General features: G+C 42.9%; 1 protein-coding gene across 2 annotated transcripts in view; it reads left to right on the forward strand.

Moving 5' to 3' along the window:
* Nucleotides 1-21,954, forward strand: part of AFG2A (AFG2 AAA ATPase homolog A) — a 725,380-nt gene that overhangs the window by 108,702 nt on the left and 594,724 nt on the right. For both annotated transcript variants that reach the window (XM_069743913.1, XM_069743912.1), the window contains exons 12-13: nt 18,438-18,491; nt 21,862-21,941. In XM_069743913.1, coding sequence (XP_069600014.1) covers nt 18,438-18,491; nt 21,862-21,941 — 134 coding nt within the window. The remainder of the gene's footprint in view (nt 1-18,437; nt 18,492-21,861; nt 21,942-21,954) is intronic.

Raw genomic sequence — 21,954 nt, forward strand, 5'->3', positions numbered from 1 at the left:
CAGGTGCTTCTCACAAAATTAGAATATCACCAAAAAGTTACATTATTTCAGTTCTTCAATACAAAAAGTGAATCTCATCTACTATATAATTGTCTAAGGATCACTTCCGTTTGTCTGTCTTTCTGTCATGGATATTCATTGGAAATCCAAGTCGCTGATTGGTCGCAGCAAAACAGCCATGACTAATCAGTGACGGGCACAGTCCGGAAGAAAATGGCTGTTCCATACTCCCTGCAGTCAGTGCCCGGCGCCCACATACTCCCCTCCAGTCACCGCTCACACAGGGTTAATGCCGGCGGTAATGGACCGCGTTATGCTGCGGGTAACGCACTCTGTAACCGCTGCTATTAACCCTGTGTGTCCCCAACTTTTTACTATTGATGCTGCCTATGCGGCATCAATAGTAAAAAGATCTAATGTTAAAAATAATAATAAAAAAACAAAAAACCTGCTATTCTCACCTTCCGTAGTCCGACGATGCGCTCGCATCTGCCGCCAGCTTCCGGTCCCAGAGATGCATTGCGAAATTACACAGAAGACTTAGCCATCTCGCGAGAACCGCTAAGTGATCTGGGTAATTTTGCAATGCATCTTGGGAACGCAAGATGGCGGCAGCCGCGCGCGCATCGCCAGAGGTTTGCTGGATCCCGCCGGCGGGTGAGTATATAACTATTTTTTTATTTTAATTATTTTTTTTAACAGGGATATTTTGCCCACACTGCTAAATACTACGTGGGCTGTGTTAGATACCGCGTGGCTGCTACAGTTAGGTCCATATATATTTGGACAGAGACAACATTTTTCTCATTTTGGTTACAGACATTACCACAATGAATTTTAAACAAAACAATTCAGATGCAGTTGAAGTTCAGACTTTCAGCTTTCATTTGAGGGTATCCACATTAAAATTGGATGAAGGGTTTAGGAGTTTCAGCTCCTTAACATGTGCCACCCTGTTTTTAAAGGGACCAAAAGTAATTGGACAATTGACTCCAGGGCTATTTCATGGACAGGTGTGGGCAATCCCTTCGTTATGTCATTCTCAATTAAGCAGATAAAAGGCCTGGAGTTGATTTGAGGTGTGGTGCTTGCATTTGGAAAGTTTTGCTGTGAAGTAAACATGCGGTTAAAGGAGCTATCCATGCAGGTGAAACAAGCCATCCTTAAGCTGCGAAAACAGAAAAAACCCATCCGAGAAATTGCTACAATATTAGGAGTGACAAAATCTACAGTTTGGTACATCCTAAGAAAGAAAGAAAGCACTGGTGAACTCATCAATGCAAAAAGACCTGGGCGCCCACGGAATACAACAGAGGTGGATGATCGCAGAATAATCTCCATGGTGAAGAGAAACCCCTTCACAACAGCCAACCAAGTGAACAACACTCTAGGAGGTCGGCGTATCAATATCCAAATCTACCATAAAGACAAGACTGCAGAAAAGTAAATACAGAGGGTTCACTGCACGGTGCAAGCCACTCATAAGCATCAAGAATAAAAAGGCTAGACTGGACTTTGCTAAAAAACATCTAAAAAAGCCAGCACAGTTCTGGAAGAACATTCTTTGGACAGATGAAACCAAGAACAACCTCTACCAGAATGACGGAAAGAGAAAAGTATGGCGAAGGCGTGGTAAAGCTCATGATCCAAAGCATACCACATCATCTGTAAAACATGGCAGAGGCAGTGTGATGGCTTGGGCATGCATGGCTGCCAGTGGCACTGGGTCACTAGTGTTTATTGATGATGTGACACAGGACAGAAGCAGCCAAATGAATTCTGAGGTATTCAGAGCCATACTGTGTGCTCAGATCCAGCCAAATGCAGCAAAACTGATTGGTCGCCATTTCATACTTCAGATGGACAATGACCCAAAACATAAAACCAAAGCAACCCAGGAGTTTATTAAAGCAAAGAAGTGGAATATTCTTGAATGGCCAAGTCAGTCATCTGATCTCAACCCAATTGAGCAGCATTTCACTTGTTAAAGACTAAACTTTAGACAGAAAGGCCCACAAACAAACAGCAACTGAAAACCACCGCAGTGGAGGCCTGGCAGAGCATCAAAAAGGAGGAAACACTGTGTCTGGTGATGTCCATGAGTTCAAGACTTCAGGTAGTCATTGCCAACAAAGGGTTTTCAACCAAGTACTAGAAATGAACATTTTATTTAAAATTATCTAATCTGTCCAATTACTTTTGGTCCCTTTAAAAACAGGGTGGCACATGTTAAGGAGCTGAAACTCCTAAACCCTTCATCCAATTTTAATGTGGATACCCTCAAACGAAAGCTGAAAGTCTGAACTTCAACTGCATCTGAATTGTTTTGCTTAAAATTCATTGTGGTAATGTCTATAACAAAAATTAGAAAAATGTTGTCTCTGTCCAAATATATATGGACCTAACTGTATATACTACCTGGCCATTGTTAGATACTATGTGGGCTGTGTTCTATACTGCGTGGGCTGCGTCGTTATATACCACATGGCTGCTATGTACTATGTGAGCAGTTTTATATACTACGTGGCTGTGTTATATACTGCGTGCTATATACTACGTGGCCACTGTTAGATACTTTGTGGGCTGTGCTATATATTACGTGGCCAGTGTTGCATACTACGTGGGCTGTGTTATATACTGCGTGGCTGCTATATACTGTGTGGGCTGTGTTGTTTACTGCGTGGCCTGTATTAACGTATCGGATATTCTACAATATGTATGTATGTATATAGCAGCCACATGGTATATACCACAGGCCACGTAGTCCTCCTATATACTACGTGGCCTGTGCTATATACTATGTGGCTGCTGTATACATACATACAAATTCTAAAATACATGATGCGTTAGAATCGGGCCACCATCTAGTATATTATATAGTCATTACAAACCGAGTGATCTATTTCAAGTGTTTATTTCTGTTAATGTTGATGATTATGGCTTACGGCAATGAAACCCCAAAATTCATTATCTCTGTAAATTAGAATACTTTATAACACCAGCTTGAAAAATAATTTTAAAATCTGAAATTTTGACCTATTGAATTGTATGTTAAAAAATAATGCACTCAATACTTGGTCGGGGCTCCTTTTGTATCAATTACGGCATCAATGCCGCGTGGCATGGAGGTAATCATTCTGTGGCACTGCTGAGGTGCTATGGAAGCCCAGGTTGCTTTGATAGCAGCCTTCAGCTCATCTGCATTTGGATCTGGTGTCTCTCATCTTCCTCTTGACAATACTCCATAGATTTTCTATAGGGTCCAGGTCAGGCGAGTTTGCTGGCCAACCAAGCACAGTGATACTGTTGTTTTTAAACCAGATATTGGTACTTTTGGCAGTGTGGACAGGTGCCAAGTCCTGCTGGAGAATTAAATTTCCATCTCCAGAAAGCTTGTCTGCACTGGGAAGCATGAAGTGCTGTAAAATTTCCTGGTAGACGGTAGTACGGACTTTGGTATTCAAAAAACATAGTGGACCTACACCAGCAGATGTCATGGCTCCCTAAACCATCACTGATTGTGGAAACTTCACAATAGATCTCAAGCAGCTTGGATTGTGTGCCTCTCCACTCCTCCTCCAGACTTTGGGACCTTGATTTCCAAATGAAATGCAAAATTTACTTTCATCTGAGAACAGCACCTTGGACCACTGAGCAACAGTTCAATTCTTTTACTCCTTGGCCTGGTAAGACAATTCTGGCATTGTCTATAGGTCATGAGTGACTTGACACAAGGAATGCGACACTTGTAGCTCATTTTATTTATTTTTTTTTTTTCTTTTTATATAGCGCTAACATATTCCGCAGCGCTTTACAGGTTGCACACATTATCATCGCTGTCCCCATTGGGGCTCACAATCTAAATTCCCTATCAGTATGTCTTTGGAATGTGGGAGGAAACCGGAGTACCCGGAGGAAACCCACGCAAACACGGAGAAAACATACAAACTCTTTGCAGATGTTGTCCTTAGTGTGGTTTGAACCCAGGACTCCAGTGCTGCAAGGCTGCTGTGCTATCCACTGCGCCACCGTGCTGCCAATCCCCATGTCTTGGATATGTCTGTGCATGTTGGCTCTTGAAGCAATGACTCCAGCAGCAGTCCACTCCTTGTGAATCTCCTCCAAAATTTTGAATGGCCTTCTCTTAACAATCCTTTCAAGGCTGCGGTTATCCCAGTTGCTAGTGCGCCTTTTTCTACCACACTTTTTCCTTCCAATCAATGTTCCATTAAGATGCTTGGATATAGCACTCTGAACAGCCAGCTTCTTTAGCAATTATGTTTTGTGGCTTACCCTCCTTGTGGAGTGTCAACGACTGCCTTCTGGACATCTGTCAAGTCAGTAGTCTTCCCCATGATTGTGGAGTCTACTGAAACAGACTAAGAGACCTTTTGAAACTCTTAGGAAGCCTTTGCAGGTGTTTTTTGTTAATTATTCTAATTGAGATAATGACTTTTGAATTTTCATTGGCTGTAAGCCATAATCATCAACATTAACAGAAATAACCAATTGAAATAGATCACTCTGTTTGTAATGACTCTATAGTATATGATTTCACTTTTTTGTATTGAAAAGCTGAAATAAATTAACTTTTTGATGATATTCTAATTTTGTGAGAAGCACCTGTATGTATTTTTTTTATTCTTCGACTCTTATCACCGGTGGGGTTGAGAATATGATTAAAAACACAAGTCAACTAATAGAATGACAAGTCACTCATGGGAATAGATGACAGGGTGCTACAAATTAGATGTCTGTACTAAAACATGGTTTAACATATTAAATGAAATTAAATACATGTAATATGTATGCTATCATATGCAATGACTGTACCAGATGGCTATAACCAACTTGCCACATAACACCAAAATCTTGAAATATGTAGGAAAACTGTAAGTCCTGGAGAACAGCAATGTATCTCAATCCCTGTTGTACTTCTGGACATACATATACAGATCTTGGCTATAAAACCACCTGGGTACAACCAAGCTTTCACACTCAGGAAGCCTATAAGGAAGCCATTGCTCTGGAGGACTCTGTATTACACGGGCACCCTTTATACTACACTTTTGAACCCACAATAAAGAATATTTCCAGTAAATGGTATTTGACCAGCCCCGTAGATCCTATCGTATCGCTTGTCCTGTGTGACTGTGGGAGAGTTTGTCCAAAGACGTTTCACATTTTCTTTGAAGTTTTAGAAAATCTTTTTAACGCAATGAATTTTGTAAGGTCCATAATATATGTACCCCGGATTTCACATTCTGAACTTGGAGTTGATAAAGATAATAAGCAAAACACAGCACAGCGGAAACGATAAGAAGCAGACTTCTGTCTCATGCCAGATCTACAGAACAGCTGCACAAATATTTTCTGACTATGAAACTTTGTTTTGACATTTTTGTAAACTCTGAATGTGTGAGACATTGATAAAAAAGACAAAACTATGCAAGAACTAAAGGAGCACAAAAAGAATTATGTGCTGTCCACATTAGAACTGTGCATCATGACATCTACCTTAAATACAAGCTCCCTGCAGTATGGACGTCATAGAGGAGGGACCGAAAAATATCGATTTAGAGGGCATTTTTTACCAGACCTCTCAAAAGATGCAGATTCTCTGACAATGACATGGTGAAATTTTCTTTTGAAAGCTATCAAAGATTGGACAGACACTAATAATAATAAGAGACACGGGCGCTAATAGTGTGCAGAAGAGAACAACCAATGGGAGAAAATGCAAAGCTGCAAAAAGTCATGTGCAAGCTGAAAAAAACTACACTCAGAAACCATAGATCGCTGTATACCTTTGTACTAATATTCACTTCCAGGATCACATAGGAACCGCAACAAATGTGCTTAAGGGTATGTGCACACATTGCGGATTCTCTGCGGATCCGCAGCGTTTTTTGCATTGCAGAAACGCTGCAGATCCGCAATTGATTTACAGTACAATGTAAATCAATGAGAAAAAAAAATGCTGTGCACGCTTTGCGGAAAATCCGCTGCAGAAACGCTGCGGTTTAAAAGAAGTAGCATGTCACTTCTTCTTTGTGAATCTGCAGCGTTTTTTGTACCCATTCCATTATAGAAAACCGCAGGGGTAAAAAACGCAGCAAATCCGCAAGAAAACCTCAGCAAAAACGCTGCGGAAACGCACAAAATTCCTAAGCCTAATCTGCAACGTGTGCACATATCTAAACATACTGATCAACCAGGCAATTATTAAACTGCACGTTAAATCAAAAGTGTTGTTGTTTTTTTGATAAAAAGTTATAACTTTATTAATACAAGACAATACACACATTGAATTAAAATAATGCCTCAAAACCGTAGAAACAAATATATGATGGCAGGAAAGCGTAATGAAGATTAAAGTAATAGCAGGTACATATTAAATTACATTGTGAACACCTCTTAATTTGTTAGGCTTGATGATAAAGCATGCTGAGAAAATATCTCAATTAAATCTGCAGTCTGTTTGACAAGATATCCACTTGAAATTTATTAAAGGGACATATAAGCAAAATCAAGATGCCCTATGTAGAGATATTTCAACGTTAATAAATTAACAATCTATACATGCCCAGCTTGCTGATATCACCTACCAATACATAACACGTGCAAAGAAAAACGTTTTAAAGCCGAAATCAATTAATATTCTGACCCATGAATAGTCTTATATATCCAATCTCATTGTAAACACCAATAATAGAAAATATAGCAAATTAAGCTGACTCAATTGTCCCATAAGAATAAGCAACAGATTGTTATGCAAATCCCATGAATGTATGTATTAAATAAATTTCCCTGTTGGAGTAAATAATGAGACCACAACTAAATCCAATGCACAGACTTATCCCGACTCACTCCTATAGCCAAGGTGCATAGCAAGACATCAGCTATATTAGCTATTACATACCATCCTGGAGTAGTTATATCGAAAATGTACGGTCAGAGTAAATACTCACACCGCAACTACATTGCATGCAGCAAAAGACCGTGCAAACATTCATGAATCTCGTGGGCTAGATATAATGACTAAACAAGACCTCTATGCCGCAAAAGCTGCTGCCTGCATGAATATTACCGTGTCAAATGCAAACGGCTATGATAACTGAATGTGTACGTATTGCCTAAATACGAGGTGTTCCCTGCTTGCAGCCACACATGGCACGCCGATCTCTGCCAAACCCTGACGCGCGTTTCGAGACAGCTTCCTCTTGGGGTGAGTATTTACTCTGACCGTACATTTTCGATATAACGACACAAACATAACATGACTTTGATTACTGAATGTGATTGGCCGCTCTGAACAAATGTGTTTTGAGCGAGCGCCTAAAACTATGCAAATTGTGGATGGTCCTAATATCTTGGGGTAGAGCATTCCAGAGGATTGGCGCAGCACGGGAGAAGTCTTGTAGTCAGGAGTGGGAGGTACGAATTAGTGCAGAGGTTAGTCGAAAGTCATTTCCAGAGCGCAGCGGTCGGCTAGGCCGATAGACCGAAATGAGGGAGGAGATGTATGGGGGTGCTGCACTGTGGAGAGCTTTGTGGGTGAGAACAAGTACATTGAATTGTATCCTGTAATGAATGGGCAGCCAGTGTAACGACTGACGAAGAGCGGATGCATCTGAGTAATGACTAGCCAGATGGATGACCCTGGCTGCTGCATTAAGGATAGACTGGAGAGGGGAAAGTCGAGTAAGGGGAAGGCCAATTAGTAGAGCATTACAGTAGTCCAGGCGGGAGTGAATCAGGGCGACAGTAAGGGTTTTTGTTGTTTCCATGGTGAGAAAAGCACGGATTCTAGAGATGTTCTTTAGGTGTAAGCGGCACGAGCGGGCAAGAGATTGTATATGGGAGGTGAACGAGAGATCGGACTCAAACATAACAAACAGACAACGTGCCTGCTGCCGGGGTGTTATTGTGCCACCCATGGAGAGGGAAATGTCAGATTTAGGGAGGTTAGTAGATGGCGGGAGCAGAAGAAGTTCAGTTTTGGAGAGGTTGAGTTTCAGATAGAGAGCGGACATGATGTTGGAGACTGCAGACAGTCAGTCAGTGGCGTTCTGTAGTACAGCGGGGGTAAGGTCAGGGGAGGATGTGTATAGTTGTGCAATCGGCATAAAGATGGTACTGAAAGCCAAATCTGCTGATGGTCTGTCCAATTGGGGCCGTGTAGAGAGAGAAGAGAAGGGGCCAAGAACTGAGCCCTGAGGTACCCCAACAGTGAGAGGAAGAGGAGATGAAGTGGAGCCAGCAAACTGATTACTGAAGGAGCGGTCAGAAAGATAGGAGGAGAACCAGGAGAGAGCAGTGTCCTTAATGCCAAGTGACTGGAGCCTACAGAGTAGGAGAGGGTGGTCAACAGTGTCAAAAGCTGCAGAAAGGTCGAGAAGAATGAGCAGAGAGTGGTCACCATTACGTTTTGCTGTCAGAAGGTCATTGGCCACTTTGAAGAGTGCCGTTTCTGTCGAATGTAGGGGGCGGAAACCGGACTGTGAAGGATCTAGGAGGGAGTGAGTGGAGAGGTAACGGGTAAGGCGGGAGTATATCAGTCGCTCCAAGAGTTTTGAGATGAAGGGGAGATTGGAGACTGGTCTGTAGTTGTTTGTGCAGGATGGGTCGAGGGTGGGTTTCTTTAGTAATGGAGTAATGATAGTGTTTGAAGGAGGAGGGGAACATGCCAGAGGAGAGGGAGAGATTAAAGATTGTAGTTAGGTGAGTTGTGACGACTGGAGAGAGAGACTGGAGGAGATGTGAGGGAATGGGGTCGGTGGTGCATGTAGTTGGACGAGAAGAGGAGAGGAGCCTGGAGACTTCTTCTTCTGTGATGGGATCGAATGTGGAGAGTGAGCCAGGGGAAATGCAGGGAGGGATGGGAGTCGCTGAACTTGGTGATTGGGAGCGGATTTCCTGACGGATATTGTCTATTTTCTCTATAAAGTGGGAGGCAAGGTCACCAGCACAAATGTCTGTGATGGGGGCTTGTGCTTTTGGCCTGAGGAGTGAGTGAAAGTTGTCAAAACGTTTCTTGGGGTTATTGGATAGTGAGGAGATCAGGGTGGTGAAGTAGGTCTGTTTGGCGAGGTGAAGGGCAGAATTATAGTTCCTTAACATAAATTTGAAGTGTATGAAGTCTTCTGGTGTGTGTGTTTTCCTCCATAAGCGTTCAGCACACCTAGAGCATCGCTGGAGAAATCGGGTTTGCGATGTGAGCCATGGCTGTTTCACTCTGTGGTTGGAGGTTTTGAGGGTGAGGGGAGCTACTTAGTCAAGGGTGCTTCTAAGAGTGTCATTGAAGTGATGTACAGCCAGATCAGGACAGGAAAAAGAAGAGATTGGGGACAATGATGAGTGTAGGGAGTCTGAAAGTGTATGAGGGTTAATGGCATGTAGATTTCTGACTGAATGGTAGGTAGGAGGGTGCTGGGGTGAGCGAGGATTTGTGAGTGTGAAAGAGAATGTTGTGGTCAGAGAGGGGAAGCGGTGAGTTATCAAGTTAGGAGATTGAGCAGAGCCGGGCGAAAACCAGGTCCAGGGTGTTACCGTCTTTGTGTGTTTCAGAGGTTGAGAGCTGTGAAAGGCCTAGAGAAGTGGTTAGTGATAGAAGCTGGGATGCAGATGTGGAAGTGGGGTCCATATAGTGCTGCACAACCGTTATGACCCCATAAGATGCCCCATATAATGCTGCACAAACGTTAATTATGGCCCCATAAGATTCTCCATACAGACACTTGCCCCATATAGTGCTGCACAAACGTTAATTATGACCCCATAAGATGCTCCATACAGACACTTGCCCCATATAGTGCTGCACAAATGTTAATTATGGCCCCATAAGATTCTCCATACAGACATTTGCCCCATTTGCTGTTGCTGCAATAAAAAAAATCACATACTCACCTCTCGTCGCTCAGGCCACGGCACTTTAAATATTCACCTTTCCTCTTTCCGGCTGCCGCTCCATCTTTAGCGTCTTCTGCACTGACGTTCAGGCAGAAGGGGCGCACTAAGCACGTCACCGCGCCCTCTGACCTGAGCGTCACTGCAGAAGACGCTGCAGACTGAGCAGTGGCTGGAACGAGGAGAGGTGAATATCGCGCAGCGCACCCCCTCCCCATTATATTGACCTGCTCCAGGCGCGGTGCAGTCCCTGGTTCCCCGATGCCGCAGCTTCTTCCTGTATTGAACGGTCACATGGTATCGCTCATTACAGTAATGAATATGCTGCTCCACCCCTATGGGAGGTGGAGCTGCATATTCATTACTGTAATGAGCGGTACCATGTGAGCGCTCAGTACAGGAAGAAGCTGAGGCGCCGGGAGAACCAGGGACCTGCAGGGACCACGCCAGGAGCAGGTGAGTATTATTTGACAGCCCCTGCTGACCCCTGGGTATGACTCGAGTAGAGTATAAGCCGAGAGGGGGACTTTCAGCCCCCAAAATTGGGCTGAAAATCTCTGCTTATACTCGAGTATATACGGTACATTCTTTTATTTTCTATTTAAATTAAAGATGCTCAAATTTTTCTATTTATCATTTTTATTTCTTATACAAAATACTTTACAGTATTATCTAAACCTAACGCAAGCCCAAAATCCCTTCATCTACCTGAGACCTAGAGAGTTAGAGAAAGCAAAAAGACACATTATATGAATATAGTCCAAAGATCTATTATGTTTCAGGTGATAGGATTAAATTTATAAAAGAGATTAACCCTTGTAAGTACTTAGATAAGAAAACAGTAATTAACCAGAGCCAGCATGGGTTTGTAGCAAACAAATCATGCCAGACTAATCTAATTTCCTTCTATGGTGGAATCACTGACTGGGTGGATCAGGGAAATGCAGTAAATTAGTATATCTTGACTTCAGCAATGCATTTGATAAAGTATGTCATACTATCCTTATTGAAAAACGACCAAGTATGGAATTGACAAGGTTACTATTAGGTGGATTCATAGCTTGCTCAGTGACCGTACTTAGAGTGGTGATAAATGGTTGCACATCCAATTGGAAGATTATTTCAAGTGGGATACCACAATGCTCTATCATGGCCCCAGTGTTGATCAACATTTTTATAAATGGTCTAAATAAAGGGAACTGAAGGTAAACTGATTAAATTTGCAGACCATGCAAAGCTAGGATGGATAGTGAACACTAGAGAAAACAGAGAAAGGATTCAGAAGGATCTAGATAAGCTTGAACAATGGGCAGTGACTAATAGAATAGTATTTAACATGGAAAAATGCAAGATCCTACATCTAAGCAAGAAAAACGAAAATTACATCTAAAGAATGGGAGGAATAGAACTAAGCAACAGCATGTGTGAAAGAGACTTGGGTATGCTAATAGGTCAAAGACAGCACATGAGTCAACCATGTGTTCTAGCAGCCAAAAAGGCAAACACAGTTCTAGGATGTATTTAACAGATGCATAGTCTAGATCATGTGAAGTAATTATACTCCTCTACTCCTCCTTAGTCAGGCCTCATCTGGAATACTGTGTCCAGTTCTGGGCACCACACTTTAAAAAAAGACACTGAAAAACTTTAGGAAATTCATAGAAGAGCTGCAAAATATGTACTACGTGGAACAGTTTAAGGATTTGGAAATGTTTTGCTTGCAAAAAAGAAGGCCAAGAGGAGACTTAATAGCTGTCTACGGGTACCTGAAGGGCTGTCACAGTGTAGAAGGATCATCCTTATTCTCATTTGCACATAGAAAAACGAGAAGCAATGGAATGAAACTGAAACAGAGAAGATGCAGATTAGATATTAGAAAAAAAACTTTTGACAGTGAAGGTGATTGAGTGGAATAGGCTGGTGGTGAGTTCTTCAATGGAAGTCTTCAAGCAGAAGATGGACAAACATGTCTGAAATGGTTTAGTGAATCCTTGGCTGCATTGAGCAGAGGGTTGGACACTAGGACTCTTGAGGTCCCTTCCAACTCGTAAAATTCTATGATTCTATTATTATCATAGAAATAGATTTGCTTAAGAATTTGCAACCAAAAATCAAGCAAGTGTTGATACATTTTTTTTAACAATTTCTAGTCTGGTAAAGACTAGTAATTAACTATTTTAATTGACTGTAATTGAATATTAGTCTCTTTTTGTCTGGTGATATTAGGTTTGTCCCCAACCAGCCCACATCTATTACAACACAAACTGTTGGTTCAAATAGTTCCTCAACCTCAATTTTAAAGGGAACATTTCATGTATCCAAATGCTATTAACCTGCAGGTATGGGATTAATGACATTCTAAAGCTGTGCAGCCACTGTACTGAAAGCCTGGCCACTGGTAGGAAATTAACTTTATTCCTCCCAGCAGCCTCCTGCATTCAATCATAGTAGCAGGTCTGGGAAAGCTTCAGTCCCTGCTAACTACATAGTGAGGCGGCTGTAACCATGCCTCGGCACTGACTGATAGCCGGCTCTGTACTGATGCGTTGCTGAGATGCCTGTCAAGTCAATGCCGGGACATAGTTACAGTCACCGCTCAGTGTATACTGAATGTTATCTGAAGCTGTGCCAACCATGCTTCTCTGACTGAAAGCCGGAGGCATAAAGTTCATGTCATGTGGCAGCTCACTCATCTTTCCTCTAACCAATATTGTTTTTAATTTGAGCAACATACTGCTAAATCGTACTCCCCAGTTCATTTGAGGGCTAGGCACAGAGAGCTGAATTTTTAATGTAGGGTCCTGTGTAAAGGTACCTTCACACATAACGATATTGTTAACGATATCGTTGCATTTTGTGACGTAGCAACGATATCGTTAATGAAATCGTTATGTGTGACAGCGACCAACGATCAGGCCCCTGCTGGGAGATCGTTGGTCGCTGAAGAAAGTCCAGAACTTTATTTCGTCGCTGGATCTCCCGCGGACATCGCTGGATCGGCGTGTGTGACACCGATCCAGCGATGTCTTCACTGGTAACCAGGGTAAACATCGGGTAACTAAGCGCAGCGCCGCGCTTAGTAACCCGATGTTTACCCTGGTTACCAGCCTAAAAGTAAAAAAACAAACAGTACATACTTACCTACCGCTGTCTGTCCCCGGCGCTGTGCTCTGCACTCCTCCTGCACTGGCTGTGAGCGTCGGTCAGCCGGAAAGCAGAGCGGTGACGTCACCGCTCTGCTTTCCGGCCGCTGTGCTCACACAGACAGTACAGGAGGAGTGCAGAGAAGCAGAGCGCCGGGGACAGACAGCGGTAGGTAAGTATGTACTGTTTGTTTTTTTACTTTTAGGATGGTAACCAGGGTAAACATCGGGTTACTAAGCGCGGCCCTGCGCTTAGTTACCCGATGTTTACCCTGGTTACCGGCATCGTTGGTCGCTGGAGAGCGGTCTGTGTGACAGCTCTCCAGCGACCAAACAGCGACGCTGCAGCGATCCGGATCGTTGTCGGTATCGCTGCAGCGTCGCTAAATGTGAAGGGGCCTTAAGATAGGTTGCCTTGTTGTTTTTCGCAGGGCTCACACACTTTGATCAATCTGTGTATCTCATGTTTTTATGTGTGTAGCAATGATGTACTTAACCCCTTAATGACAGCCAACTGACCTGACATATAACTGACCTGACATATAAGAGCATAGCCTCCCCATACAGGTGACAATCCAGCATATGTTGGCTGTCCACTATAGGTGACAACTTGCTCCATCAGCTACGATCAGTGTTTGCACTGTCCATATCTGTTTAACCCCTTAGATGCTGCTGTCAATAGTGACTACATCATTATAAATGGTTAACAGAGTGTGAGGGCTTCCTCTTTATCCAAATTGGTGCCCTCAGATCATGATTGTGTGGTCCTGATGTTTGCCATGGCAGTTCATGACCAAATAGCGGCCTTAGAGTCTGACGGCTGTAGTAATCTGTTCAGAAGTTAGAGACTTTTAGGTGGTAAAAATACACATATTCATTTCTGTCATAACACTTTGCATTAATTCCTGTAAAGCACCTGATGGGTTAATAAACTACCTGACAGCAGTTTTCAATATGTCAAGGGGTGCTGTTTTTAAAATGGTATTACTTTTGGGGGTTTCCCAATATGAGACCCCTAAAGTCACTTCAAACATAGAGAAGTCCCTAAAGAAATACATTTTGTAAATTTCCTTGAAAAAATGAAAAAATGCTGCTACATTTTTAAACCTCCTTAAATGCTAACAAAATAAAATAATATTTTAAAAATGGTGCTGATGTAAAGCAGACATGAGGGAAATATTATTTATTAATGGTTTGCTGTGGTATGAACATCTGGATTAAAGTAAAGGGATAATCATTCAAATTTAGAAAATTGCTAATTTTTTAAAATTTTTCTCAAATTTTTGATATATTTTTTTTATAAATAAACACAAAACATATTGACCTAAGTTTACCATTGTCTTAAAGCAGTGGTTCTCAACCTTTCTAATGCCGTGACCCCGCAATACAGTTCCTCATGTTGCGGTGACCCCCAACCCAAAAAATAATTTTGGTGGCTACTTTAAAACTGTAATTTTATTAGTTATGATTCGGAATGTAAATATCTGATATGCATTATGTATAGAGGTAATACAGAGATCACTAGTGACATTATACACAGGACCTCTATATAGTATACAGTGTATAGTGTCAGTGTATAGGTAACACTGACTCACCAGTGACGTCTCTAGGTGAAGTCCTTTATCTTTCATCCAGCACAGACCGCCATCATTCCTTCCAGCCAGGACTCGTTTCTGCAGGAAATAACAGTTATCTAGAGCTCCGCTTGCAGAACACATTACTTAATTTTTCACAACTTCTACATTACACCACATGAAGATAAAAAGGCGATATAGTGTCACTCTGCACAGTAACAGGACCGCCCCCCCATTTAAAACAGTATACTCAAAAAATAAAATAAATACATCACTGCAGTAATAATATCCCTTAATTATCCCCTATTATGCCTATGGTAACACTATTCCCCACCCTGGCCCCGTTTATCTCATTCCTGGCTCCAGCCATATGTTCTCGCATCCTGCCCTCATGAGTATCCATTCTACTCCATATGATCTCCCCATCCTGCCCCACCAGCCTCCATCGTATCCGTCCTGCCCCATGATCCAATCCTGCCCCGTGTCTCCAATCATGCCCCGTATCTACATTCTGCCCATGCCTCAAGTCCTGCCCCCAGTGTGTCCAGCATATTACCCCCATGTTGTCCAGCAATCTGCCCCAGTGTGTCCAGCATATTACCCCCAGTGTCCAGCATTGTCCCAGTGTGTCCAGCATATTACCCCCAGTGTGTCCAGCAATCTGCCCCAGTGTGTCCAGAAGTCTGCCCCAGGGTGTCCAGAAATCTGCCAAAGGGTCTCCAGTATTGCCCCAGTGTGTCTAGCAATCTGCCCCATAGTCTCCTGTATTGCCCCAGTGTGTCCAGCAATCTGCCCCATGGTCTTTAGTATTGCCCCAGTGTGTCCAGCATTCTGCCCCATGGTCTCCAGTATTGCCCCAGTGTGTCCAGCATTCTGCCCCATGGTCTCCAGTATTGCCCCAGTGTGTCCAGCAATCTGCCCCATAGTAGTCTCCTGTATTGCCCCAGTGTGTCCAGCAATCTGCCCCATGGTCTCCTGTATTGCCCCAGTGTGTCCAGCATTCTGCCCCATGGTCTCCAGTATTGCCCCAGTGTGTCCAGCAATCTGCCCCATAGTAGTCTCCTGTATTGCCCCAGTGTGTCCAGCAATCTGCCCCATGGTCTCCTGTATTGCCCCAGTGTGTCCAGCATTCTGCCCCATGGTCTCCAGTATTGCCCCAGTGTGTCCAGCAATCTGCCCCATAGTCTCCTGTATTGCCCCAGTGTGTCCAGCATTCTGCCCCATGGTCTCCAGTATTGCCCCAGTGTGTCCAGCAATCTGCCCCATAGTCTCCTGTATTGCCCCAGTGTGTCCAGCAATCTGCCCCATGGTCTCCAGTATTGCCCCAGTGTGTCCAGCATTGCCCCCAGACAGTCAGACATAAAGAAAAAAAAAAAAAGTAAAATCCTCACCTCTCCCGTTCCTAGCGCAGGTCCGGTGCAGCCAGCCAGCGTCTCTCCGGCTCTGCGACGCTCAGGACAGAGAGGCAGAGCGGCGCGCACAGTAGTGACGTCATCGCGCCCTCTGCTCTGAGACGTCGCAGAGTCAGAGGACGCTGCAGCTGCCGGCGCCGCAGGAACCAATAGAGGTGAGTATTAGAGCGGGGGCGGGGCCCGGGGGTGGGGGGAGCTGGCCCTGGTCGTGGCGGCGGACGGCGCCGCCCGAAGATTTAAAGGGGCGTCTTTTTTTTTTTTTTTTCTTCTTCTCCCCCCTTCCTACGCCACTGGTGGCGACCCCTGTGTTTTGGTCGTTCGACCCCCCTCGGGGTCGCGACCCCCAGGTTGAGAACCGCTGTCTTAAAGTGTAATGTGTCAGAAAAAAACAGTCTCAAAATCACTGGGATTTGTTGAAGCATTGTGGAGTTATTACCACTTAAAGTGACACTGGTCAGATTTCAAAAATTTGGCTCTGTCACTAAGGGGTTAATAATGTTAGTAGAACGCTGTTGCATCTGGTTTGTATCACTTTACTGTAGTCTTTTTCTTAAGGGACTCCCTCAGCAGAGGATGGCTGTTCAAACGAAGTCCTGCCACTTGGTTCTTCACAGTGGGCCAATTATTTAAATACACCTTCCGACCTTCTTGTTTTCTCTGAATCATTTGCTTTCACTTCTTTGATTGACAGCTCTGGCTTCATAGAGCCAGAGAATGGTGGCGATAGATGGAGAACAAGCAGATGGGAAGGTGTAGTTAGGTGATTGGCCCCGCCGTGAAGTACTGGGCATCTGTACTTGGTTTGAACAGTCATTCTGTGCTGACAGTCGCTTTAACAGCAGATGCGCACAAGGATCATACTGAGATCTGTGTTGTAAAAAATAACTTTAGTAGATTAGTTAATTATCTTTGCCTATCTATACACAATGCTTATTGCTATGATTCAGTCAAACATCACCATTTTATGTTGAAACGGGTTATTCTTTCTTTGTAGCATAGGCCACTAATACTCATTAGAGGGGCACCGAGTTCTAGCACTTTTGCTTATGAACTTTTGAAGGGTCTATAATGTATGCTGTGTACTGATGTGTGCGCCTATCAGTGTTTGTACAGGAAAACTGCAATAGTAGCTAATAATCAAAATCTGCAGATAAGAATCTCTTTTCTTTTGTGTGTGTTCACACAATAGTAATTAAGTTTAGTGTGTTGATCCATCCTGTGCTTACTAATTTAAGGATTTTTTGGTCAGGAGCATGAGGGAGGTTTCCAAAAAGTTCAGAGCCTTGTGTGGCAGTGGCCAGAGTTGATATTTTACATGTAATCTGTAGAGCTAGTGACTCGTTTGGTCTGTGTAATCCTCATGTGTTTTTAATGTCTGTGAGGTCATTGTTCTGTCATTGAATACATTTAGGGGACAAGACTCTCCGGACAGTATTTACGATCAGTTTGTTATAACCACAGAAAATGAAGTGGCTCTTTTGTTTGGCTGTGGACAACTTCTTATGACTCATGTACTTGTAATTCTCGTGCCACACTTGGGTCAAATAAATTGCATGTGTCTGACATAAGCCACAATGAAAAGTCATTGGGGCTGATTCATTAATATTGGAATTGTGCTGGGCAATGTTAATGAAGGGCTCTCCTGAGTACGAGGCACCAAATCCATTACTAGGCAAACACCACTTGAATGAATTTGGTGCATCATCTGTGTGATGTGCGGCTCAGCGGAAGTGTGACAATTCCAACGTAAGAGACATGCTGAATTTGACGGGAGGATATAGCCACTCTCCGCCCAGGCTCCCACTAGCTCTGCACTTTTTTGTGCATTTGCTTTAAACTGAAGTGAGAACGACAAGAGTTGCAACATTTTTGCACAACTGTGTTGTCCAAAAATGTTGCAACTTTTCAAAGTGCTTTATGTTAAAAGCACTTTTATTAATCTGCCCCATGGTGTCTGCTTCTTCATATCTAATTTAGTTTCCTGCCAAGATAGTCCACCAAATTAATCCCATGAAATGTGTGGGTCATATCATGCCATGAATGACTGTAACTGGAAAAGACGCTGGCAAAAACCAGCTTGTTACAATGAACAAGCTATGGAATGTATAGATTGATTTATCATTTTTGATGAAAAGCATTTTTAGAGCTTGTTACTTATTGATTGAAATACCTCCTTACGTCAGGCTTTTTATTCCGGTCAGAGAGAAATTTCTTTCACAGAGCAGGATTTTCCATTGAACTCATCTACAGATTATATTACCATAAAAATACACAGTAATCTGCTCAGATTCTCATACTCAATCGTGGATACTCTGTCTTTTCTTAAGTCCAATTAAAGTTTTGTTTTTTTTTGCTTTACTTTAATTTCTTTTTTTTCTTTTTTTTCTTTTTTTTTTTAGGGTCCAGAACTGATGAATAAATATGTTGGTGAGTCAGAAAGGTCGGTTCGTGAGGTAGGTTCAACATTGAAATTTAGTTTCAGTTGAAAATATATTATGACATGGTTTCTTCAAATACAGATTTTATGATGATATCCGTGTGTCATCAGTGTGACCATACTTGCACCTGGGAAGCAGCAGTACTGTTAGCGCTGTTCCCTGGCGCCGGGTGCTGAAGACTGCTCTCCTCATTCTCCCCTGCTTATGCTGTGATCAGCTCTATCAGGGGAGAATGTTGAGTTATAGTCAACTGATAACAGCAAGAGCAGGCTGCGGCTGATGGGACTTCTACTCCCATCAGCCTACACCTGTTGTCACTAATAACAGTGAGAGCAAGCTGCGGATGATGGGAGTATTCATCAGCCTTCGCCTGCGCTATAAATAATTAAATAAGTAAAAAAAAAATTTGCCTGGGTTCCCCTGTGTTTTTGATAACTAGCCAGGCAAAACTGACCGCTGAGGGTTGCAACCCTCAGCTGTCATCTTTAGAAAGGCTGGTAATGAAGAATAGAAGGGTTCCCATGCCGTTTTTTTTAATTATTTAAATAAATATAAAAAAAAGGCGTGGGGCCCCTACGGGGCCATTGATATTGGCCCCCTAAGCCTAAACATAGCAGCCCGCAGCAACTCAGAAAAGGTACATCTATTAGATGCTCAAATTCTGACACTTTTAACGGCTTCTACTGTGCCTTTTCTAGGCTGCTGCTGGCTGCTATTTTTCATCTGGGGGGCAATATCATTGGCCCCTTACCAGCCTGAGAATAACAGCCCCCAGCTGTCTGCTTTAGAAAGGCTGGGTTTTAAAAATGAAGGGGACCCCATGCCAGTACAGTATTTTTAAATTATTTAAATAAAAAAATACGGTGTGGTGACCCCTCTTGATAACCAGCCTTGCTGAAACGGACAGCTGAGGGTTGCATCCCGCAGCTGTCAGTTTTGTCTGGCTTGTTATCAAAAATACAGGGGAACCCAAGCTGTTCTTTTTTTTATTTTATTTTTTTTTATAGCGCAGGCGGTGGCTGATGAATGCTTCCATCAGCCACCGCCTGCTCTCACTGTTATTTTTGGCAGGTGTAGGCTGATTGTAGTAGTAGTCCCATCAGCTGCTGTCTGCTCTCGCTGTTACCAGCTGAATAGCTCCCCTGCAAGCCCTGATGGCAGCGGGAGTAAGAGACAATGATGAGAGTTCTTCATCACCCGGCATCGGGGAACAGCGCTAACAGTACCGCTGCTTCCCAGGCGCCGGTATGTGTGGCTCTGATGTGGCACACAGTTGCCACACATGTGCCACAAGTATTACACACGTACACACAGACACTGATATTTCCGGTACTGTTTTTTCTGTAATCAAAATAGCAGAACGTGTGAAAGAGCCCTAAAACGCACCCCGTTGTAAAGTTCATAAAACTTAGCGCTACATAAAATGGTCCATATCTCTGAAACTGTATTTGGGGATAGGTGGAATAAGAGCAAAAATATATTACTTTTAATAGTTTCTATAGCAAGGGAACCTGAAAGCTGATACATGGTGCCAAATCTACGGGCAGCATGTATCAGGCTTGTGGTGTTTCAGAAACAAAACATAATTTAATAGATACCGGAACTTAGCCACATCAGAGACTAGATTGACAGGCAAGGATTCCTGCGACTTTTTCCCACCTGCTCCCATTGATTGAGAAGTTTCTTCCTTTACATGCACGCAGGGAGAAACCTGTCATTCCAAGAATGCGGGTGCAGAGAAGCTGACGGGCACCCGCCTTTCCAAATAAAATCCTGTGCTACTTGGTCCCCAGAGGCTATTAACCTGTTGTTCTCTGAAATGCCGCAGCGTTGTAGAGAAAACATATATGGCAGAAATTGTGCAGCTGGCGTCTGATACATGCTGCTCGTGGATCAGGCAGCCTAAATCAGCTGTCAGGTTAATCTTTATTTTTTTTTATATAGCGCTAACATATTCCGCAGCGCTTTACAGTTTTTGCACACATTATCATCACTGTCCCCGATTGGGCTCACAATCTAGAATTCCTATCAGTATGTCTTTGGAATGTGGGAGGAAACCGGAGTGCCCGGAGGAAACCCACGCAAACACGGAGAGAACATACAAACTCTTTGCAGATGTTGTCCTGGGTGGGATTAGAACCCAGGACCCCAGCGCTGCAAGGCTGTAGTGCTACCCACTGCGCCACCGTGCTGCCCGTAGGTTCCCTTTTAGGCTGGCCGTACACATTAACCAGTAACGATTAAACATGCCAAGTTGGGTGACAACCCAATGTTCAGCAGCATCTGACTTTGGGAGGAAAGTGCAAACATTGTAGATGAAGAAAACTCTGCTTATATCCATCTAATGTGTATGGACACACTTAGGCTCGCTTGTATAAAAAATATACTTCATTCAGAGACTAAAAACCCATCCTCATATAATCCTGCCCACAAAATGGATGCTTTGTATAATGTGTCAATTTAGGAAAGCCCATAAATCCTAACCACATCATTATCACTGATGTCTCTCCGGTCCTGGACTCCTGGCTGATTGCGCTAACTACACTGATACATTGTAACAAAGTCACATTTGTAAGTGAAACTTAATAATGGTTGTCACTGACCGCAAACTAGGAACCTGTAAATATAGAGGAATTGAAATAATGAGTTGTATAACTTTTTGTTGTTCAAGAGACCTTTTTATACATGAGCCTGGAAACCCTCTTTAACCCCTTAGTGCATTGTGGTTTACATGTATGGCACTGGTGTAGATGGTACAAAACCCAATACATGTAAAACATGGAGGTGGTACAGGCACGGGCTATTCCAGCAGTATACTATAGCTGGCACTCTGCTGCTTCCAGTCCCATCCATTTAATCCTTCCCTTGCTGGGGTCTATAGCTACCTCAGCATGTAAGTGGTTAGATAGAGGGGGTTCCCTGCAACATGATTGAAGCTTATGATTTTCCATGGCAGACAGGGGCCTAACAAAGGCCAGAGATCTGTCATCTGTATATGCCCTCAAATTTTTTCTCATTTACAAAATGTTTTATTATATATAAAAAATATATAGTGTAAAGAATTTAAAAAAAAAATGCACATAATTGGCATTGTCACAGTCATGACAAATCGTTCTGTAAGATGTACTTAATTGTAAAAAAACATGACTTAATTTGATCATGCCACATTCTGAAATAGCACCAATGACTCTTATACATTATTAAAAGATCAGAAACAATGGAGTTTGTCATATTTGTAACGATAAAGGAGATCTGGAAGGGGGACATCACTTTTCTCAGCTCAGTTTATGTTCCCACATATTTGTCTTCATATGTTTTGTCTAGAAAAATGAGAAAAACAGTCTGTCCACATATTTTATTGCATTATATTGTTTATGTCCCTTAGATATTCAGAAAAGCAAGAGCGGTTTCTCCAGCCATTCTCTTCTTTGATGAAATAGATGCTTTGGCTGTTGAAAGAGGAAGGTAGGACATTCTC

This window comes from Ranitomeya imitator, chromosome 1 (genome assembly GCF_032444005.1).
Source record: "Ranitomeya imitator isolate aRanImi1 chromosome 1, aRanImi1.pri, whole genome shotgun sequence".
NCBI lineage: Eukaryota > Metazoa > Chordata > Amphibia > Anura > Dendrobatidae > Ranitomeya > Ranitomeya imitator.